A 25,165-nucleotide genomic window follows, 5' to 3' on the forward strand; every position below is an offset into this window, starting at 1 on the left:
TATCTTCTTTATATTTTGAAGTGATGAATTTTATAAAAAAAAAGAATAGTGAGTGACATTATAAGTAATAAATAAAAAAAAGGAATATCTAAATAAACATCAAAGTCTCTCCAAGTAACTCAAAGTTTAGAAGAAAGGAAGGATTAAAACAAAATCAGAAATAAAAATTAAAGGAAATAATGGAAGATAATATAAGATAAGGAAAGCTTAAATAAGAAAGTAAATAAATAATAAAAATGAGTATTTTTTTTCAAAAAAAAGGAGTAATTTCTTTTGCTTTTTCTATGTTGCGAATTAACTATTTTGTTATCCATAAATCAATTCAAGATAAATAAATACCACTATATTAGTATGTTGCCAAATGGGTAATAAAATGTTTTAATACACGATTTTATTTCTTGTTGTGTGTAAAATATTTTCAAGCTACCATATTTTTTCTATCACAAGAATTTTTTTTGTTACATATTAATTGTTTTTGTTGTCCATAAATCAATATAAAATAAATGAATACCATCACTATGCATTATTCTTGGGTGTTGCTGAGTGGGCAATAGAATTGTGTAATTTTTCATTACACGTAAAATATTTGTATGGCTACCATAATTTTTCCAACTTTGAATTTCATTTTTTTTACTTTGCATATTAATTGTTTTATTATCCTTAGATCAAACCATATTGAATGAATGAATGAATTCTGTCATTGGGCATTATCCTCGACATTGTAATTGTATGGTGTGTAATAGAATTGATTAATACACAACTATATGATTTTTCAAAAATAAAAAAAAAAGGTTTTTAAAATGTGAATCTAGACTTATGGATTTGAGGGTGCCTATAAACCCAACCTAAAATTTGTAAACTAGTGTTAAATAATGTAATATTTAACAACAAAAAAAAAGGTTATATACTAAAATAAAAAAATATTATTATGATTAGGCGTGGAAGTTCCCAGTAAATTAGTTTAAGAATCTTGGATGAAATAAAGTAATAATTTGGTATATGAAAAGTAATGATGGTTGGGTAATTAACAGAAAACAAATAAACCTCATGATAAATCGCTTAAATCCCAACTAGAAAATAATAAAATTTCCATGATTAATGGTGAAAATTCTTAGTGAATTGGAGTAAAACCCTGAATGAATTAAAGTATGAATTTATGCGCAAACAATATCGACAATCGGTGTAAACTCTTACTTAACAGCGTGGATAATAAAATTCAGAGAAGTTTTATTATGTCTAGTGACAAAAAATTTCAGGTAAGTTAGCTTGAAACTTAGATGAAATATAAAAAAAAATGTACGAAAAAAATATCATCGGAATACTCATAAGACATAAGTGAGTGGCATTATCATAACTATGGAGAAACAAATCCTCCCTTTTAAATAACAACCAGCCAGTGTAGGAAGGGGAACTTGAAAATTTATTCATTTCTTGTTCTTCTTCCTTTCTTTCTTGAATTATATGCCATGAAGATTTTAGTTTAAGGGTTTTTCACCTTAAAATCAAATCTATATTAGTCAACTTTAGGGAGACAATATGAGAGAGATATTGGAGGTTTGGAAGCTAGAAAGAGAAGACACTTCATTGGAGGAGAAAGAAAATTTTAAAAGAATTGTCCATAAAAACTCATTAAATTGAGTTGGTCATGAAAGGTAAGAACTTTAATTACAAAAAATTTTATTATTTTAAGCAAGGAAATGAAAATTTTTAAATTTGAATTTGTTAGGGTTTATGCTTTATTTTTTTAAAATGATAATTTCAATGGTTCTTTGTTAGCTTATGATGTGATGATAAGTTTGTAATCAAATTGAAGGAATTTTGGTCAATTATAGGGTTTTACTATGAATGGCCAAATTGTTAGTTTTGAAAATTAGGGGAATTAAAAAAAAATAGCTTTGATTTAGCTTGTTTTGGGTTTGTTTGTGGCTTTGTGATGATTTATGTATATAATTGTGATTATAATAGGGGTGGTATTGGTTTTTTGTGTGTTTGATTATGGATGATGATATTTTGAAAAAATATTAGGATGAAAATTTTCTATGTTGAAATTAAAAAGGGTTGTTTTGGTTAATCCTTTTGTGGTTTAATGTGGGAATGGTATTATAAGTAACAAATTGAAGAAAAAAAATAGAAAATCAATTATGAAAACTTAGATAATTAGTGGTCAGCCATTTATAGGGATTTTGAGGATTTGAAAATGTAACTAAATTTGGTAGATTGTGATGTTTTAATGATGTTAAGGAATGTTTGATGTTGGTGTTGGACATTCTATTATGGATTGCTAAGAGTTTCATTATTTTTGTTATACGTTGGAATTCTGGAATTTGGCTAAATTTGGTGGATTTTTGGTGTTTTGAATAATTTTATGATGCTTAAACTTGATTGGTATGATGATGTTAATGTGTATAATTTTGATGGAAATTCATGTAAAATAATTTTTTTAGTATTGGTTATGTGAGTAAATTGTGGGGAAATGAAAGTATAGAAATGGTAGAATTATGTATATTTTGATGTCTTAATGATGTTAGGGATGCTTAAATTGATTATAATCATTGTAAATTGATTTTTGATGTGTGAACTATGACTATTATGTTTTGGAAAAGTTATGTAAATGTTTATGTAAAGAATGAGCTAGTTAAATTCACATTAAGTGTTTGAGAACATATGGGAATGTTTGTAAATTTAATTACGATGAGTAAGATATGATTGTTATGTTTTGGGGAAATTGAGTAATTGAAAACTAATTATGGTAATGGGAACTCTAGAGTGACCAGCCATGGTAGGGAATATTAGGAGATCTGGGAAATTTGATTTAAATTATGTTAATTTTAGGTGTCATAACATGATTTGGGTTCCTTAAAATTATCATTTTATTTTATAAAAAATTAAAAAAAAGAAGTTCTTTAAAAAAAATAGATGTAAGAGGAAAAATGACTTAGTTGGCAAGAACAGGCTGAAAAAGAATCTAAATACATAAATGAAAGATGAAAGGACCAAACTGGATCTTTGAAAATATTGGAAACCCAATTGTACCCTTGAAAGACATAAATGTGAAAGACAATACAAATTTAAGGCTAACTTAAGTGAATATTGGATAAATTTGCATAAAAAATAAGTTTGAGGACTTAATTACATTTTTAGTAGGCTGATTTGATTTAATCATGGGGCTAATTAAAGACTTAATTAAGTTTAAAAATAAATTTAGGTCAAAATTAAAAAAATTAATTAAATGAAATGACTTAATTAAACTTTTAATAGGTCAAATTAATTTTATTAAAGATTTAATTGATGAAAAATTGAGTTTGGAAGCCTAATTTGATCTTAATTAAAAAAATTAAAATTTTAAAGAGCCAATTTATTTTTTACAAGCTTAATCAAATGAAATCAGGAGTGAAATTGCTACAAAATCAAAGTTCAGGGATCAATTAAGGGTGAAATTAAATAATTTAAAGACCAAGGACCTTTCTGTAAAAGGCGCCCAATTTTGGGAGCTATATCGAATTTTTTCATAGACTAAATTGAAGAAAATCAAAGATTAAAGCTTAATTAAGGGGCTAAATTGAATAAATTGGAAACCAATGACATCTTTGAAAAAGATACCAGACTTAAAAGGTCTCATTGATGTTCAACATGGGTTTAATTGCATAAAATTAATCAATTTTATCTCAATTGAGGACATTTAAGCTTAAATTAAAATACTAGGGACTAAATTAGAGATTGCCTAATCCTAATTAATAAAACCCTAATTTTAAGGGTTTAAGGAAAACAACATTGTTTTGGTCAGGGTTTTTCTATTTTGGTTGATCGTGAACCACTCTTATAAGTAATAATCAAGATAACTCCAGCCACCGCTGGATGAACAGTGACCACCATTCGACAAAAGAGCTTCCCCTATACAAGGCTATATCGACCTTTTTTCGATGTTTTGGCCTCACTTGCCACATGAAAGCCCTCAACATCTTGTGTTAAGGCAATCGTGTCTGGTTCAATAAAATTTAATAGTGTTACACCTAACTTTGGATTGATGGTGGGAAGGCCACATGCCACCAAATAAAGTATGATTTGATCCTAGTATTTGCCACGATTAATTCATGGAAGGTGCACCTCTAATCAGCTATTTTCAATCAAGTTTCAGCTATAAACTTCCCAACTTTTTCTAGAAGTTCCAAGAGTTTGTTAGACATATAGGAAGAGGGAAAAAAAAAAAGAGGAGGGTGGTCCCCTAATAGATCATAAGCAAAATGAGAAAAAAAAATCTCCTATGATCTAGTTTTCAAAAACCACCTTCAAACCCATAAATGGTTTCGTAACCACCTGCCTTTTAAGGCTATAGAAAGGGTGTCTTTTGAAGCTTAAAAGGGACTGGAGAGGTGAGAAAAGGCCATGAAAAAAAGAAGAAACATTGAGAGAAAACCAATCAAATAATATAAAAAAAGAGAAAAAGAGAGAGAGAAAAAGAAAGAAATAAGATATTGTGAAGAAGAAAATAAAAAAATTGCTTGGAATGGGCTACTGGAATCTGTTCAAATCAAGAAAAAAAGAAAGAAACTAGTTGCAATCATCTCTTGAATTTATATTACTCAACTTGATGGAGAGGTAGAACTCATGGAGAATATCTCTCACCTCTTCATCTTAAGCTTTGATTCATTTATTCAAGTGTTGTTCATGATATTTTTGAATTGATTCGACCATGTTTAAGTTATTTTTGCATATATGTTTAAGGTGCTTTAAATGAAAGTTGTAATATGATTGTTTATTCTTATTATTAATATGATGTTTAATAAATTATTAATGATATGCTTTTGATGTTTGAATACTTGTTCTTGATGCATGGAAAGCATATATTATAGTTTGATAATTATATACAAAAAATGGGACATATAACAATGCTTGATCATTCTAGTGTTTTTGTTTAGTTTTGGAAGTTCATATAGGTGATTTTGATGTTGTTAATGATGCTCAATGAGCTTTAGGATTGATAAAAATAATATATGTACATATTTGTATGTTGAGCAAGGGTTATACACTTTCTGAGATTCTTAGAGAGTTTGAACAATGGGTAATCAAACATTCATGTTAATATTCCTGTCTTAAGAGTTTATGAAGTTTGTGGTTGGTGGTAGAAGATCTAACACCTGCAAAACAATCCCTTTTGATAGGGTTTTGGGACCATCCGATGATAAAATTATTGACTTTTAATAAGAGATTGTAATAAATGAGAGAATAAGCTTTAAATTCTAAGAATAATAATGTTTGTTTTTGTTTTTGTGTTTGTTTTTGTTTTTGTTTTTGTATGATAAATGCTCTGAGAATAAAAGTATGAATACATAGAGAATAGAAAATTATAAACCCTTTATCGAGGTAGTTTAAAGGGTATATATAGCCTCTGAACCTCGTCATGTTGTTTGAATGAAGGGGTTGGAGTGTTATTTCCTTTGGGTAGCATTACTGAGGGATAAATATCTTTTACACAATATTAACGAGGGATAGATATCCCTTACACAATATTAATGAATGATAAATATCTCTTACACAATATTAATGTTGATGGAAATATAGTAAGCTCTTGGGAGACTTTTATACACCTAGAATGTAGAGAGATGATTATTCATTACTTTTAATATTTTATGTTAAGAGTAACAAGAATAAACAAGCAATGCCTCGTGACCCAACATGAGGCCTATAATGATTAACAGTTTCATACGCATTTGGACCTAGAATGAACCTAAACCTAAGGGTGATGGGTTTGGTAACTTGTCAGACACATATATACTCGGGCTTAGCACGTAGCTGAATCTGTTTGGCAACGCGACTGGCCACGTGTTTGTCAAGAAATTGAAAACAAAAAATAGAATTAATTTCTTTGTATTTTTTAATCATTTTGATGTGCTAATATTGAAAATATATATATTATTTCCATGCATTTCCAAGTACAAAGCACTTTGAAAAGCAATCACTACCACAATATCAAACACTACCTTGTTATAGAAGCGGAATAAAGCCATTGTTTAACCTATTTTCAAGTAAAAACACCTAATTAAAATCTTTAGTACCTCAATAAACTCATTTATCAACACAAACACCTTTAAATGAATATAAAAATACAAAATTAAAACCGAAAAAGCTTTCTCAACCATGATATACTTTTTTCAATAAGATAAGGGTTGAAAATCACCTTGAAGATACTCATCTCATCAAATGGAATCATTGACGCAAAGGTTATTCTTTTTTGTTGTCGTAATATGATCAACCTATAAATTTATCTCTTTCACTATTTTCTAGTTATTTTCTCTTTCCTTTTTCATACTTAAAGACTAAAAAAAATTAATAAAATTAAGTTTTAAACTAAAATGTAAAAGTTTCAAACCAAAGTGACTGAAAAGACAAATGAAAAAAATCTAAAGGCAAAAATCTTTCAAAAGACACTAAATGAATAATGGAAAAAAAATAAAAGAGCATGAATATATGTCTCTTTGTCAATTTTGGTCCTTGGATTTTAAATTATTTTAAAGTAAAGAAACCAATTTTTTATTTTTCAAAACCAAGCTTCAATTCGATATCTTTGACACCACGATATACACAGAAAGAAAATTGAAATAAATTATCAAGCCTAATACCCAGTTAATCTAATGTATAAGGACAAAATAAAAAAAAATTGATGATTGAATATGAAAAAACTTCAAATGTCAAAAAAACATAAAAACATTGTTACAATCCATGTTTCTCCTAGCAATGTATAGTAAAAATGCCTTCTCTTTTTAAGGTTTTTTTTTAAATTTGATGTCACTTATAATTGGTGTTATAGAATGAAAGAAAACATAGCAGTGATGTAAATGAGGGATTGAAAATAAAAAACGAAGAAGAAAATTGAGGTTGATGAAATTTTTTGAATTTGATCAAAATATATAAAACATCTGCTTTAATTCTATTATTTTAAAATGTTAATAACATGTTGAATGTTGTAAAGAACATAAAAAAGACATGAAATGAAAAGCTTTTTTTAACATTAGCAACCAACATGTGTAAGTATAAAAAACATTTTTTGGTGGAAACAACAATTAAATGGTTTTTTTGGGTGTGTAATTCAATTTGATTGAAATGTAAAAGCATAAGAAACATAGCCCTTAATTGACCAATTAAAGTACAAATAGGAATGTAAGTTGAGCAAGCAGAATGCATCATATTAACAATAGATTTTTAAGAACGAAAAAAATTATATTGTTAAAGAGAAAATTTGTTGTAAGTTGATATATTAATGATTTGATTGATGGGTTTATGGTGATTAAACAATACAAGTGAGTAGTTAAGGGATTTAATAGGAAAAAAAGGAGTGAAACAAAGTTACAACCAATCTTTGTTCAAAGATGATGCAAATGATGACATACTTGTGGATATGGTTGGGTTGGGGAGATATTATAAAGTTGTGAACAAAAGAGATAACACGGGTTTATGTCGATAAAGGTGGTGAAGAAGGAAGGAAAACATGAAAATGATATTGATGGGTTTTTTTTAATAGTTTTGTCATTTTTTGAGAAGGTGGAGACACATTTCTTATAGAGGTTGTAGAAGTGGTTGTCTCTCTTGTTTTTGAAGTTTATTTTGTGGAAGTTGTGCTTTTGGTAAGAGAGGAAGTTTTTTTAAACAACGAATGAGAAATTTTTGTTGCGAAGGAAAAGTTAAAGAAGTAGAGGATAATAGGCATATGTAATGTATAATCTATTTATCATAAGAGGAATTCATGTTAAAAATGTTAAGAAAAAGTGGGAAAAAAGAAGAAGGAATAAACAATATTTTCTTGAAACAAAATAATTGAAAAAAAGAGTGAAATCTAAAATGAACAAACATGAAGGAAAAAGTGAATGTGAAAATAAAATAAAAATACTTAAAAAAATGGCAAGCATGGAAATGATTAAATCATGAAGAATATAAAGTGAACTAAAATCACTTAGAAAACGGGGCTATCAAACGAGTGATAGTTACGTAATGAAAACCAAGAAAAACAACAGTTGCTAGGTGGAGCAACAATGGAAAGAAACATCAGCACTAAAATCAAAAGTGTGCATTACCAATACCTTTTTCTTTATAATCAATCTTACCAAACCCGACTTGTAGAGGAAAGAACTAATTGCACCTACTCTAGCAACAATAACTTGCAAACGAAAGGAACTGGAGAGAAGCAAGAATTACAGGTGCATATGTGCACATGCACACAAGACAGAGACACATAAAATATATTTTTATATTAATTTTATATTTTTTCATGATAAATATATATTTAAAAAAATATATAAAAACAAAAACTATTGTCCTCCGAAACTGGTAATTAGTCTCTGGTCCCTATAACACAAGCTAGCCACTCCTTGTTGTAAGGAAAAAAAACAGCATCTGGGATGAAATTTTTTGGATATTAATTCTAAGATTTAAACTTAAAAAGTAGATGAAAAAAATGTATTTGAATTAGATTCCCTTCTAAAAAGAAAAAAAAAGAAAAAAAAATCAATCCAGCAAATTCCTAGAAACCAATTCATAATCATGCAATATCTCAAAGATTCCTTTCAAATCGGGTAAAACAGGAGTATTATTGTGAATTATGCACCCAACATGCTCTGGTATCTTTATCATTCTCAATTATGTACCAGAAAGGCTCGGACATGCTCTAGTCTCACAGTTAATATAGGTTTCTTTTCTTAACAATCACACCCTATAACCAAGTGTTAGATAAATGACAGCAAATTCTTCTACTAGCTGGAATCATGTATCTTATAAATGCAGCTCTCAATTTTTTCTACAAATCTTCTACACTAGCTCCTAACAACCCCCCCTCAACATACACAAAACACACGCACACAGAAACAAAAGTGAAGAGAAAACAATACAGATACATATCCAACCTATCTTTAGAGCTTGAAAATATATGAGCCAATTGACTTGAGGTGATGCGCTATATTCATATTCAGCCCCTGGGAAAATTCATCCTATTTCAAGGCGTAAAACTTGAAACCATAGAGCCAATCAACTCCAGATATATTACATTCTCGTTTCTCCTCCTAGGCAACTAGGTTCTACAATAAGATTATGTTCAGAAAACCTGCAGTTTTATTTAAGAAAAAAAAAAGTTGCCCAAATATTCCAAAAGCCTAATTCGCACTAAAACACAATGAAAGACACATAAAATTAGAGTTTCATATGCAATGTTGATGCCATAAGCTTCCTATAGGCACCAATCTCAACATACATCAATGAACAGCTAGTCTTAGACCTATATCAAAACCCTCAGGCGCAAAACCAAATCTACATAATCACTAAACAAGTCTTGCAGTAAGAAACAGTTAAGATTGGTACTAAACTAGATGAAAGTCAAAATGTTGCAACAGCCTTGCAAGTTGACAGTGAAGAGAAAACAGGTCAAATGTAGCAGAATGTCGATTTTCAAAGATTGAAGGTCAGTACTGAGTGGTAGCAGTGCAATGTCGAGTATTGGAGCAGATTAGCAAGGTGTTGGCTGACATTGAATGATTTATTAATCTGTGATCGGTGGCCGCTAGGGAAGGGTTTTAAAGATTCATTTTTTTCATTCAAAACAGCGTACTTTCAAGCGTTTTAATCTTTTGTTTTAATAACCTAGCTTTTGACTCAGCCGGGTTCGAAATAGGTTTGGTGGCATTAACTAAGATGCTAGTTGGGCCGGTCCAAACCTAGGCAGATCATATGGTTTACTTAGGTCAATTATGAGTTCGGTTTAATAACAAACCTGATCGTTTCGAAAGATTCTCTTTTTTGTTTCTCTTTCAGACCTGTTTGTTTTTGTATTTTGAAGGGGTTTAGAAAAAAAATTTAATTTTTTTTCTTTACTTTAAATTAATATTTTCTTGTTGTTTTCAAATTATTTTCATGTGTTGATGTTAAAATAATTTTTTAAAAATAAAAAAAATACTATTTTAATATATTTCTAAACAAAAAAACTATTTTAAAAAACAACAACTAACATTTTATTAAGTGCCCTCTTCATCCAAAACTTTCTCAAGATCCAAGAACACAAGTATATTTTAAAGTTATTAAATTTAAACTGACCTATAATCCACCTTAAAGCTCTAATCATGTATTATATACTAAATAAATCTGAATCAATATAAAACAATACTATTTTAAGAATTTTTCATGAAAAAAAGCTGAAATTTGTCGGTTCAACTTCCCTCTCTAGTAAAGGCAACACCGAGTTTGCCAATCAAATCAAGTAAAGTTCAGTAAAACTGCTATAGGTCAACAAAAATGAAGCACCTAACGAAAACCAGAAAAGAAAATCTCAAATAAACCTGACAACAATCCTCCTACAGATCAACCTCAGAGGCATTACAACGAGTTGGGAATGTTGTGAAGGCCTATGGAAAATAGCAACAACTCTGAGGATTCAAATCTCAAATCATTTATGAGGGAAAACAGTAGACAGTGTTTAAAACACTCTATGATCACTGTGAGTCCATGCATTTCTATGGTCATTAAAGATGATACCTGAAAACCTAACAACACAACAAGGAAAGTAAAGAGATTCTTTTTAGGAGTGTTTGACACTCGGTTGGAAAGTACTTTAAAAAAATTTGAATTTTTTATTATTTTAAATTAATATGTTTTTGATATTTTCATATTATTTTGATGTGCTGATGTCAAAAATAATTTTTTAAAAATAAAAAAATATTTTTTATTGTGTTTTGGAATGAAAATTATTTTGAAAAGCAACCGCTACCACACTCTCAAACACCTTCCAAGCCTGAATTGAGTTTTGGATCCAATTAGAGGATGAGTGTTGATAGCGTGACCATATTTATACAACAAGATCAAATGTACACCTTAATCTTCTTTTGATTTCTTGCGGCAAAACACACATGCATTATAGACTATTTACTAGATGACTGGCCCGTGCTATGTTGTGGATCAAGTTAAATTTTTCTTGAATATAAAAAAATATTCAAATGTTGCTGATGTTTTCTTCTAGAGGAAAAAAAAATATGTGAGGATTTACCTGATGTAATCTGGTTGACTTTACTAATCCAAAACAACCTATACAACTCGTGAAAACAATATTTGACTATATAAAATTTCAAGATGATATATTTCTTAATATTAAAATAAAAAAATATTAGATTGACCTGGGAAAACCCGGGTTATGAGACTATAATAACTTTATAGAAATCAAATCAAAATAAATTATAAAGCCTAATTCTTAATCAACACAATATTGAAGGATGAAATTGAAAAAAAAATAAAATAAAACCTAAAAAAATGACCCGAGTTAACATGTCAAACTTGCAACCTGAGTTATAAGACTGAGATAACCCCATGAAAAACAAATTGAAACAAATTATGAATTTCAATCCCCAACTAGCCCAATATTAAAAGATAAAATTAAAAAAATTAATTAAAAAAATATAAAAAATAACCTGAGTCAATCCACAAAACTCATGACCTGGGTTATCAGACCGAGATAATCTTATAGAAAAAAAATTAAAAAATGACATGATTTAACCCGGGTTAACCTGTTAAATCCCCGACTTTGGTTTTGAGTCTAAGAAAGTCAAAACAAATTATAAAACTCGATTCTCAATCGTCATGTCAGATCTAATATTAAATGATGAAATTTATAAAAATCTTAATTAAAAAATAACATAAAATAAGACAAGTCAACCCGAGTTAACCATTAAGCATTATTTCTAGGTCATGAGACTGTGATAACCTAATGAAAAACAAATCGAAACAAATCATGAAGTCTAATTCTCAATTAAATACAATATTAATTGATAAAATTGGGGTAAAAGAGTCAATTAAAAAAAGAGAGAAAAAAATGAGTCAATTAAGTTAACCCGTCAAATTCGCGATCTGAGTCATGAGATGAGGATAACTCAATAAAAAACAAGTCCAATGTTGAAGGACCCGTGACCCGAGTCATGACCGATATAACCTCTTAGAGAGAAAATTTTAAAAAATACAACATGATTTAACCGGAGTTAAAATGTCAAAACTAGTGACCTTGATCGTGAAACTAAAATATTCTCATAAAAAATTAAAACAGGTTATGAAGATCAATTCTCAACCAATCCAATATTGAATTATAAAATAAAAAAATCAATTAAATAAAAGACATAAAAAAACAACCTAAGTTAATCCGGGTTAACATATTAAGCATTATTCTCAAGTTATGAGACTAGAATAACCTAATAAACAATGATATAAAAAAATAGTGTTGGTGTGTATTGTGCACATGTCAGATAACTAGTCAAGATTACAGGACTTCTTTGCACCCGTAAACTAAGGCAAGGGGTGCATGGATATGCTCGCGTGCATGACTCAGTCCTTTTCCTTTTGGTGTTGGCGATGTCGATCACCTCCGCCAGAGCTGAGAGATTAAAGGCTGGGAAGTGCCTGCTGTGTTGAATTTTTCAATGTTGTTGATGTTTTTTCTTCTTTTCCTCATTCTAGTGGTGTTTCTTTTTCTTTCTATTCTTATCTTCTCTTTACTAGGTGCTTTGTTTGGCTAGACTTTTTACAAGAGTCTCTCATTTAACCTATACGTTTGTCATTCTCTTTGCTACTCTTTCTCTATTTATATTGTCTAGGATCCTCTACAAAATAGAAAAAACTAAACTTAGCAAAAATATTGTTAAAATTTATATTGCTTTCTTTTTTTTATTGTGGATTTCTAATTAGTTAAATTTTCTCTTTTTAAAGAACCTCTTTCAATTTTTTCTAATTTTGTTTAATTCTTCTACTTGTTTTTTTTTTCTTTTGCATAGTCTTCCATTATTTTTTAGTCCCTAATCATATCAATCCCTTGTTCTCCTTTTCTTCTTATTTCACCCCTTAAAATGTCTTTTTTATCTTTTATTTTTTTAAATGCCAAAAAATAAATTGGAATGAAAGTATAATTTTTAAAACATAAAAAAATTTAAGGTAAAAATGAGTTACAACACTAAATTATTTCACAAGTACTATAACTACATATATTCAAGAATCATGAAAACGACATCATTTTGATGCTTCTAACATGCATGTTACCAAAGATACCCTAAAAACCTGGGTTGTAAAAAAATATAAATTTATAACTTTTTTAAAAAATTTATGAACTATAGCCGTAAAACCTATAATAAAACCAAATACATTTGCAGGCTGCTAGCCTACTTCATACGACAAAATGGATCCATGAGCTGAACAAAACGAAAGAAAACAAAATCAGAGAAGGCAGAGAAATGTCCTGTGCAAGTGTTCATCCAACAACCGATTAACCTTCACTTCTTTCCATTACAAAATTTTATCTCCAACAACATTCCTATATATACCACAAAAGAAAGGAAAATGAGGGGCTAACATTTCCCCCCTCTAACCATCTATTACCTAATTCAAAATTGTAACGCAATTTAAGACTTCAAAACTGTGCCCGCATGCCACAGAAAACTTGGAATATAGATGCTGCCTTCATTGACTTGCGAAAAAAGCCATATTCTTTAACACATTCCCAGCCACTATGGCAAATCCTCATAAACCATCAAAGCTGTTCGCCTTTTCCAAGCTTGTACCTTGCAATTATGGGTCATCTTATTATGCAATCTCTCCAACTTCCCTCTATTTGCTGGGAAATTTGAGTATCCTACAAGAAAGTGACACCGGCCGGCATTCTTAAGAGAGAGAGAGAGAAAGAAATGGCATGGATATTTTTAAAAAATAAGTTGTCACAGCTTTGATAAATTTCTTTTTTCCTTTTTCATGTTTTATATTTCTCAAAGAACTTTCAGAATGTCAGTGATCAGAAACTCAATAAATTCACAGTGATGTAACTCAAGTTACAGAATACAGAGTCATTACCGCAATGATAATATAAGTCATTTGCTTCTACTGATATAATGAACTTGTTAGAGTCTTTAATCGATCAATTGCCCGGTTTATTATGTGTCTTTCTTCTATTGGCACGTTGATTTCCTCTAAAGACTGCAAAAACAACGAAAACATGAGATGACATGCATTAAAAACTAATAACATAATTTCTCAACACATAATTTCCAATGTACGAGACAGTATATTCAATGACCCCTCAAAGTCAGGAAAAAACAGAGGTTAAGTTTTCTACCACTCAGACAAGTTTTCTGCTGAGACCTTACAGTCATGTCTCCAAGTATCCATAATCATAAAAACCATGCTTTAAAGAGTCGAGCCATGCAAATATGAGGAGCTTTCGATCCACAGCTTTCCAATAATATTTTCTACTATTAGAAATGCCCCTTTATGTACATAGCTAAACATGATATCCAACAAGACCGACATGCACAAGGAGTATTTGATTTAAAAAGGGCCAGCCAGACCTTCAATCTCTCCTCTCTCCCCTTAAAATAGTGAATTCTTTTCCTTTGTTGATAAATCTTTTGTAATACAAAAACAGAGAAACATAGAACATGGACAAGTAACGCCTGGGAAGCAAAATTATACCTGTAAAGAGCATATGCTTCGTGAAATGTGGTCAATCTCTTCCTTGTATAAATAAAGAATTTGCTGAACCTTAGCTTCCCTTTGCATCCATAGTAAAACAGAAACAATAGCATTTATAATACTTGAGCTCCCCTTGGCATAACAGATACGATCACCAGATAGAAGTGAGAAACTTCTTCCATTAATCGATGACCCCATCACGTTCAACACAAGATTGAGAAGTTTGTGACTTCTATCAAACAGGATAAAGCTAGGCAGAAGATAATAACGACGTGTTTGTCCATGGATGGAGCTCATGCTCTCATCATCATCTTCTAGAACACACTGTTAGAGAAGTGAAATATTCTCATTTCAATAACTAAAAAATCAGTGAGGGTTGATTGATGTCTATGAAGCAAATTCACAAAATTTAGTGCAAAATAAGAAAGATTAAATATCCAGCTCACGAAAAGTAAAAGGGAAACTATATAGAAAAACTTCATCATGACCATGGAAACAACTGCTAGAATGTATTTTGTTCCATGAAACCTGGAAATTAAATGAAGAGATTCCTCGGCCAATAAATACTCTACCCTCCTCATTGGAAAATTTAAGGCCATCATATACAAAAAACAGGGGAACTGAACAAAGATCTATGCCATAAAGAAAACAATAAAGTTTCAAAAAGCATCCCAGTTCCCATCACAAAAAGTATAAAGGAAACTAGATCAAATATCATTGACTTCACAAAGATTTAGGTTGCCAGGGTCAAGACTCAAGATACACACAGCTGTACCATATAAAAGGAACCAATTTCATATCATCGTCTTGCAAGACTTTAAGTATTTATTGATAAGTCAAACATCAAATATCCTAATGGCAACTCAGCTTTTTTTCTCTCAGAAAAGGCAGAAGAAATAGTGCTGCCAGCAGCACTCCAAAAGAAAAACAGACATTGATACAAATACAACAAAGAAAAGAGGAAGGTCTTAGTAAAGAAGAAAGAAATCAGGACAGTTGTTTAAGGGTAGGAATACTTACATGTGCAACATCAATGAGATATGCTGAGAGGACATTGCTTAAAGAGCAAATACTTTGTTCAGAAAGTCTTGTGGGCTTAGAATCCAGTGCAATAAGCATTCTGAGCATAGCACAAGAATTGTCCAGAGGTGGTTTTAATGACTGAAAATATGAAAAAAGGTGTCACCATTGAGCCTCATGAATGACCCATCACGAGTCAAGCAAAAAAGATATTGCAAACAAAATTCTACCTTATTTCGTGTTCACGTTTTGAAATAAAAAGAATTTGTCCAACAGAAACCTCAGAAGCCCAAAAACAGGACCATCTATGTAAATAACAAAATTGCATAAAAGTCAACCAACTTACTAGCTGCTCTAGCATTACTTTCTCTAGAATCACAAAAACTAGAGAATTGTCACCCATCTGCGACAGGCATGAGCAAACAACACTGATCAATGATTTAAAAGTTGCATGATTTGAGGTCTTCATATCTCTCTCCGTGGCAGGAAAAATATTTTCTGCAGACATGAATCTCCTTGTCATACACAAACTACATAAACTACTGATCCAAAATTGCTTGCCAAGGGAGAAATCATTCTGAATTTACCAGGAAAAACTTTGAAACGCGAAGCCAACGTGATTAAGAAGCTGATGAAGTCAGAAATCTGAATGTGGCCAGCTTTGTAGGTTGAATGTAAAACCTCTATGATCCGGAATAACATAAATGGATCCAACTCATGACCTGAAATATCAGAAAAGAAGATTTGAAATAAACAACATTATTAACAGTCAGAACTTAGTTTCCTCTTTCATGAGTATCAAGTCCTCCTTTAAAGTTTAATGCTTACAACAACCATCCAAAAGCAACAACATTTCTTAAAAACCTCATTAAAGAGGTATAAGGATCAAATATATAATATGTTTCTAATGATAAAAGTCCATTCTAATGGGAAGAAATGTTGAAGGAAAATTTTTTCATCATTAAATTGCAAATTGTCAACTAAACTGTCATTTCAAAATAAGTAGTCTTTCAATACGAGCTAATCAGTGGAAGACATTCTGTGCAACGTTTCATGCAGAAGTCTTTTTATTGTCCCCACAATGAAAACTTTTGCACCTTAGGGAACGCAAGACACTACAAGAGTGACAGAAGCAAGCATGGGTTCAAAGATATTGGATCCTTGCTAAAAGTAGCAACGTAAATTTTGGTAGAAAGGAATCATTAGAAATAAAGTTAAGTAATGCAACATCTTGAAAGTTAATATCAAGTTCAACAAAATGTTTTATGTCAGTTCCAAAATAAAGAATCAATTAGGGGAAAACTAAAGGAAGTTAGGGACTACAGTGAGGGGAGAAACACACTTACACACGCAGCAAGAAGCAATTGACTTCAGCAAAGTTGAATCCAGTTGAGAAAAATAATAAAGACAGCAGATAGAGAGTTCTTGTGAATCCCTGGCTAGCCTTAAAAAAGGACCATAACATATGTTCCCTGCTCAACAGAAAACGAGTATGACAATGAACCAAATAATGGACCTCCCATGGGCTTGTAACCAAGCATGGAATTTATCAGGAAATATCAGCACTAACCTTTGTCTTGATCTGTGCTGTAGAACTCTTTCAGCAAGCCTTGCATATCATCATACAACAATGAACGTTGCCCCAGGCGAAGTAGAAGATGCAACACAACCTGTGAGGAAGAAAGCAATAAAAGTTCACCAAGTTCATGCATTAACTGAGCTGCCTGTGAACTTGATAGCAAGAAGAAAAGCAAAACCTAAATATTGATGACATGAGTAAAGATTTCATCTTCAACAACTACTCTAAATACCTTGGAAGAGGATGAGTGCCGGTCGCCTAGCAGAATGAGCAACATAGGCAGCTCTCTTATCCAAGTAATCTTGTAGTCAAATAGTCCTGAATCATTGACATCTGTGCACAGCAGATCTTCATGCTGCAAGTTTTGCAAAAGGTATTATTTGAGAGATTCAGACATTTTTTGCAGAAATAGAAACGATGAGAATATCTTCTAAGGAGGCAAGGAATAAGCCTCTTTAATGCTGAGGAGTTGAACATACAGAAATGATCATTTCTTCAATTGCAGCAAGGCAAGCTAATTTTACTGAAGACTCTGGACTGCAATCCTGGAATGTCTTTGTAAATGCCTGCAACAAAGATATGATTGTTTAACATCTTCATTACCACCAGATCTTACAGTTCTCTACAGAACATGTAGAGTTTTGAAGAGAAAAATCTATAACCAAGAACCCCGGACACAGTGACAAAAGACAATCTCATAAAGCAAGAGAGACATCAGCCAACATAATTTACTTAGGACAAGTTATAAAGCAAATTCTTAAAGAATGAGTCAAACCTGGAGAAGGCGATTCTTCCAATTTCCAATCACCCGTGACACAAGTTTTGGGATAAAAGGAATCAGTGTAGATATCTGCTTTTCTCGAACTGCTTTGTTAGATCGCACGTTACTGCAGCTCTGTATAAAAAAAAAAAGATGCAACAAATCAACAAAAAGTAAATAAAGGTACTGCTTCCAAATCATCTAAAAGTACTCTTTGTTTAAAATATCTGAAAATCTCCCCAAACAGCGGTGCAACTCAGAGTGATTCTCATTCCTTTTCCTTCATACTGTTCTACTATGAAATAATTTGATAAGGAAAGGAACATATTAATTTGAATTATCTGGTCCAAGATCCAAGGTTTACTAGATTAACATCTTTTTTGCTAATTCAAGAAGTATTGACACACAGGAAGCACACCTTTTCAAGCAACACGTATTCCACAAATGATAGAAATTTCTCAAATAAGACAGCAGGTGGGCAGATCCATTCACTTAAGTGCATAAATATTTCTGTAATTACAATGTTCAAGAGAACATATCTGTCATCATCCTGCAAGCAAGCAAAAAGAAAAAGTTAAGGCACACGAGCTACTATAACAGCAACTACAATTACAAAGACATTTTTGAGACAAAAGCTTCCTTGTGAAAGGAAGCAAACAGGAAGTTACTGCAGAGAAATATGCACAGTAAAAAGTGTTTGAAAGCGAGGAAACCATGGGATGGAAAAACATTTTGAGTTATATCTCCACTTGTCTGGTTGAGAAGAAACAGAAGTGAGGATGTAGAAAGAGGCAATAAACTTTTCTGAAGGCTTCCCCATATCTTATCCATCAATAAGAGGCAATAAAGTTTTTGATGGCGGATACATTATCCTTATATAAAATAAGGACCTTTTGTTTTGCATCCCTTTCCCTTTTTATCAACCAAACAAAGGAGATGTACTTGGAAACAAAGTCATACCTTTTCTGAAAGGTGATGCATTGGACTGAGAGGAAACACAACTAGTAACTTCTTCAACAATACTGATGAGAAGCTTTGATCAAGAGGTGGTGATTCGGGATGACCTTGCTGAATCCCATGTATAAAGAATGCGACTGCAAGATCTATGCTCTGAAGTATGTTAAGCATGCAATCAAATGATTGTGCATCTAGTGAGTCGTGAAGTACAGGGAGAAAATCTTGGAAGCAATTGACTAAAACTGGTACAAGGTCTTTCAGCTTCTTGATGATGACGGAATATTCTACACAAACAAAAACAAAACAAAAGAAGGTAAAGGCTTGCCACATTTTACTATTTTAAATTACAGTTACAGCACAAACAAAGGGCATAAAAGGTCACACAGTTGTGCATTGAATGTTGAAAATATGCTACTCAGCCACGATTATTTATTATCAGAAATGAATGGATTTCTCCTATAGCATGGCAGTGAGAACTACCAAAGTGGAGCTAACAAGTAAGCAAAACAAAAAATAGCTACCATTGCTAAATACTAAGTAAAATTGAACATAAAATCTTCTGGTGCAAGATTAAGCATATTGTTTGTACAGTAACATAAACATATTTCCATGCAGCAACAGTTGAATGTTGGTAGCAATGAGCCTGTCACTCTACAAACCTATAAAGAAAAGTGAGGGCGAGGTGTTTAGACATACCTGCAAATACTGTAGGCACATCAGGCTCAAAAGCCTGCAATATTTTTTTCTCAGGGATATTCTATGAAATTGAAAAAAGTGTTATCAGAAATCGTTAGGCAAATCAAAGGCAAGTGGCTTAGCAAAAGGACACAAGTATAGCAAACCTCATAACACAATTAGACACAAGAATAATCCATCCCTGAAGTTGTACTTTAAAACTATAATTTTACTTTTCAATATGAAGAAGATAATTTATATATTGTCGAGTTCATTTCATCTTCAATGCATGCCATAGGCATGTCGCAGAATAACAAATTAACCAAAGCTCCGGAACCATATCAATGAGCCACCAGTTCTATGAGATGCGTATTGTATTGAACATGCTATTGTGCAAAATAAGAAATCTCTTGTGCCAATGGAGACTCACTATGAGGGTCATTGGCTGAGATCTTCCATGTTTGCAAAAGTAATAAATTATCCATGTCTATCTAATCATGTATTTATATGCGATCTGAAAACCAACTACAGATTTCATAATAAACTTCCCCAGAGCTCATGTTTTCATAAATTGTCAACCGATTCATGTAAGACCTCCAACATACAAATGAAGTTTAAACTGCTTATACAAACAAAAGATCCATACAACTGTTACAATGAACTAAATCATCTAGCTGTCATAGACCACTAGTGCTTAAAACTTCTGCTACTATGACCACAATAACAACTGGAAAATTACAGAACTATCTTCCAGAGTATGATGGTACAATCATGCATAGCTGAGTGTAAAATATGACCTAACAGTTTGTACCTGATAGAAATTTTACCAAAATCATTAGGATGTTAAAAGGAAAACAAACGAGTTTTGCAAGTGATTCTCAGGGAGCACCTTCGCAGGCAGGTTAACTTCTTTACTAGATGGCAACAGCAACAAGCATCGCACCAAACCAGCAAGAGCATTCTTCAGCTTGACTTTGTCTTCTAAATAGAACTGGTTCTTCCGAAGAATATCTTCATAATTTTGAAGTATCTATTAACGACACGTCCAGCAAAAAAAGCATCAAAATGCAAATAAAAAAGAATGATAACCATATCAACTAAAGTTCATGAGGTATCATTTTGATGGCAAGAAAGCATTTGGGAATAGCATTATCTTAATTCTTATCAAATTTAATATGAGGTTATTTTGACAGCTCAGCAGCATATATTTTGCGTGAACCTAAAATGACAGCATCTACCAAACCATAAATGGAGGGAAATCAAGAATATTCAAAAAGCAAGTAACCCATCAAAGATTTGATGAAAAGAAGGATATCCAATAAGACTCGATCTAATAAGCAACTGCAACACCATATTAGAAGCTCATGATATTATCATGCACTTGTGTGCCACATGAAAATCTCTCCATTACAGTTTCATTTCAAATAACACTATGGTTCAAGTCTTTCACAATGAAGAGATGACTGCAGAACTTTAACAATGGCATTTGGACCCTTATTCACATTGCACTAGCCACCATGAACAAACAAAGGGCAGAACAAATACAAAACAAGTGGGTTCTCAAACACCAATAATAAAGAAATGCACTCCAAACATTTGAATATCATGAACAAATGAAGATACCTTTTCAGCATATGAGAAAAATGAAGGAGGATGATATTCAACAGCGAGATCAAAAAATTTGAATGCCATAAGTCGAATGTCAATTGCTAAATGTGTCATTGCATTAAAGATGTAAGCCATCATTAACGAAATGACAAGTCCCTGATTATCCTGGACATGCAAGGATAGAGAAATAATGTCAAAGGAGGGGATAAATTAATGATGATAAAGAGTGATAAAATAGCAATGAAACTGACAGAATGCCTCATAAAGATAAAAAATGACCATCAAAAAACAGAAAAGTAATTGGAAACAACAAACTATTACAGCCTTGTGACTTAGTTGTTGTACAGGATACATCTGATTGAAAAGAAAATCACAAATCTCTAATCTCATCAAAAGTAAAACTAACATCTTCTGTTAAAAAATAGTAAATTTTTATTATCCCCTAGTCTCAAACTCCATTTGCCGGTCCACCCTCCAACAGAAACCGATACCACCACTCCTATAAGCAGTATTCTGCTAGTTATTGAATCATACAAGCAACTATACCACTAGATCAATCTATTAATATCTCAAAGCTCACTATTAGAAGATTGAGAGAAAAAATAGACCCCCTGTTATTTTTTAAATTGAAAACTTTTGGAAGAATCCTTCTTTCTCATTTTAAACAATTACTACAGCTAGCTATATCCAAGAACCATGACAGTTTAATTTAGGCATTTTGAGTATGCCACTCTATAGATGAAATTTCCATCGTCTATATCAAGTCTTTGAAAGACACTGCCATTAATACTAATAACTGATTAATATGAGTGCATTGTCATGCATTGATGTTTGATATGGTTCTTCCCTTTAACCGCTTTCCATGTAGGGTTTGCTCTCAAGATTCAAACAAGAGGGCTTGTGCTTTACCAATTGTCATTAGGATATACAATGATAAGCTGAAAATCTTCCTATTTTTTCCCCCTATCATTGTCTAACAAAAAAAACCATTAACATCATGTTGACGATAGTTTCGTGCTCTTGCAATAACCAAGAAGAACAAGAAACACAAATTGAAAAAAAAACATTACAAAAGAAAAGTCATACCAAAAATAAACATAATTTTGAATGTTTATAGAATATAACTTATTGAGCCAAGGCTGATACATGTCCTTATAGATTTGAAAGTGTCCAAGCAACCGCCCTGCACAAACATGCTAGAAAGAAATGATAAATTACCTCTTTGCAGCCTGGTAAAATCACTGACTTAAGAAGTTGATAAAGGTTTTCTCGAACAGTTTTCCCATCATCACTGATCCGTTCACGTAATTTTTCTATAACAGCATATCTGTGCAATTTAAGCTCTTCTGGATGATTGAGGAATAAATCCTTCATGCCCATCAAGGCATCTTCAAAAGGAAAAGAAGATATTTTTTATGAATAAATAGTTTCTTTCTCTTTCAATTACAAACCCAAAACTCTTAAGGACAACCTTTTACTCTAACAGGATATGAAGATATTTAAAGAAAGTACCTTTACGGACTTTCGCATTGTGATGGGATGTATGTTGAAGAAGCTCTTTCAAAGTTAAGCCTTTCTTGCTCACAGCTAAACCTGCTTTCTCTGATGCCACACTCTGCTCCGGAAGAACAATTGCTGCTCATAACACACACACAAAAAGAAACTTCCATTAGTAACATTACTTCATAAAAAGCACAAAGTTTTAAGAAGAAACTAAATGGAAATATTTTTTTTACCTTTGGATTTAATTTCTGTATTAGTAGTATTCTTAGGAGGTGGCAATTTCCTGCCGATCTTTCGCTTTATTTTCTACAAAATTAACAAGAAAAAAAAGAGAGCAAACAATTCAAGTTCACAAGACTTGAAATTTAGAAAAAGGAGGAAAAAGAAAGAAACTGCTATTACTCACTTTGAAGTCAATTCCACGCTTTTGCTGCTTCTTGGAAGAACCCTTAGTTTTTGCCATTTTCACTGCAAATTACAGAAAAAAGAAGAGTTTACGCATCAAAATTACACTTCTGTTAACTGATAATAAATTAAAATTGATAATATAATTCAGAGCACAGGGATTTGAGAGCAAACTAGTTAGTACGAGGCAAATAGAAGCTGCAAAAACAAAGAAAAACAACTTGAATTTTTTATTTTTTTATTTTGAGAGAGAAAACTCTCACAAGGTTCTACACCCCTTTTGTTCTTCATCAATGGGATTTGGGAATGCTTTTGATGACGATTAATGAAGAAAATTTCCCTTCTTGCTTTGTTGAAACCATAGTTATCAAACCCGGCTCAGGTCGTGGGTTGGCTAGGTCAACCCGGCCCATTATCAAAACAACGTCGTTTTAAAGAAAACTGAAACAATTTTGTTTTGGACAAAAATTTAAAAAAATGCCAACCATGTCGTCTTGGGATTCTAACGCTGAAGATAGATTTGTAAGATATTTTTTCTTCAATAGTATTATGTAGCATAGTATTTTAGGTGCATTTAGAGTTTCACTCAGAGTGACAAGCCCTAAAATAAGATTAATCATAATGGAGTCATATAATAATGGCCAGTCTAAGCTAGCCACTTTAGCTCACTTAACAAACTTGCCTTATTGGCATGGTGAAAAACATATCAGCTGCAAGAAATAGCACTTACACAAAATAAAGGAAGAATGATATGTCAATCAGGTAAGAAGCTTTTTTGAAAACCAAATTCACATGCATATGCTGCAAGTTACACAAAATACCAAACCCTACAGATCCTCCTGCAAATTTTCAAAATTAACCAAACATGCACTGACTTCAGAAGTGCCATTGAAGAGAGTAGAATACAAACGGAGGAAAAAATTATTCAAATTGAATTTTCAATCAATTTAACTTTGTTTTGTCTAAAAAATCCCATTAAATCAATTTTTCTTTCTTGTTAAAAACAAAAACCGATAATTATGGTAGAGATTTTTGCGTTGCCCTAATCTCAAAGGATAAGCACGCTTGATTAGACACCAACCAAAATCTCTATAACCAACAAAGAAGACAACAGAACTGACTAGCAGGGATGCATTGCAGCTACTATATAATAAGTAACTGAACAATCAGATTAAGTGCAAAGATTGAAGCTTTGAGCTGGGTTTATCAAACAAATAAAGTGTTTCAGATCAGATTACTCGGTTTGTCAACCAAAAACTAAGATCCCATGTGTCGTTGAAAGAATGAAGAGGAAAAAGAAAAACACCGCCAAATTAGGACACTCCACCACCCCCAATTAAGAGAAGAAAACAAACAAACACAGGCAACAAAACAGTCATTGGGTGAAACAGAGCATCTTAACCACAATAATTATCAAAAGATAGAAACTAAATACATGATGATGATGATCGAAGAGAAACCTCTCTCATTCACTAGTAATAAACTGACCAAAACTACACCCTCAAAACAAGACATTAATCCCATCACTTTTAAAAACGCAGAGCAGAGGAACTTCTCACCCGAAACAAGAAAGACGGCCGCTAGTGTTGGTGATGGTCGCCGGGTGGAAATATCCGTGGTAGTAGAAGTGTTGTTCACTAAAATAAAGAGGGTTTTAGACTTTCTACTAGTGGTTTTGGAATGGTCTTATAATTTGGCTGATATACAAGTTCAAACCACGACGTCGTTTTTAACATCAGCTTTCTTTCATTCGGTGTCCTAAACTACCCAAACTTCAAAACTGATAAATTTAAGGTAAATTACACTAGGATTTTGTTTTTACCTTCGTTTTTTCATAAATTATAATTTATATACTAGAGTTTATAAGTTAATAGCACTTTATAATATATATTTAAAAATAAAAAAAAAATTAATTATTTATAAATCACTTTTATATTTTAATTAATGATCGATAACTTTACTATCAAATTAAAAAAAAAACATAGTTTACAATTAGGATTGTTAAAAAAATAGTAACTCATATATAATATTTATATTATTTGATCCAATTCAACAAATTTAAATTGAATAATTTGGGTATTATATATGATAGTGGGTTAAAAAATAAGAAATTGAAATCATGAATTGAGTGGTAGGTCACAAATTTTAAAATCTAGTCAACTTAACCCAACTCATACACCTTATACTCA

The 25,165-nt window shown here is 31.6% G+C and overlaps 1 protein-coding gene across 1 annotated transcript; it reads right to left on the bottom strand.

The window, feature by feature from the left end:
• Positions 1-13,239: 13,239 nt before the first annotated feature.
• Positions 13,240-24,634, bottom strand: LOC133702605 (uncharacterized). Its single transcript, XM_062126914.1, has 21 exons — positions 24,536-24,634; positions 22,978-23,039; positions 22,805-22,877; positions 22,581-22,703; positions 22,287-22,456; positions 21,084-21,233; positions 20,350-20,490; positions 19,482-19,542; positions 18,789-19,069; positions 18,247-18,378; positions 17,844-17,963; positions 17,548-17,634; positions 17,301-17,423; positions 17,060-17,159; positions 16,836-16,961; positions 16,077-16,211; positions 15,836-15,987; positions 15,490-15,630; positions 14,470-14,793; positions 13,852-13,974; positions 13,240-13,636 (listed from the first exon to the last, which is right to left on the bottom strand). The coding sequence occupies exons 2-20, from the start codon at positions 23,032-23,034 to the stop codon at positions 13,879-13,881; spliced, it is 2,592 nt and encodes an 863-aa protein (XP_061982898.1). The 5' UTR covers positions 23,035-23,039; positions 24,536-24,634; the 3' UTR covers positions 13,240-13,636; positions 13,852-13,878.
• Positions 24,635-25,165: the final 531 nt, after the last annotated feature.

Source organism: Populus nigra, chromosome 9 (genome assembly GCF_951802175.1).
Source record: "Populus nigra chromosome 9, ddPopNigr1.1, whole genome shotgun sequence".
In the NCBI taxonomy this organism is placed as follows: domain Eukaryota; kingdom Viridiplantae; phylum Streptophyta; class Magnoliopsida; order Malpighiales; family Salicaceae; genus Populus; species Populus nigra.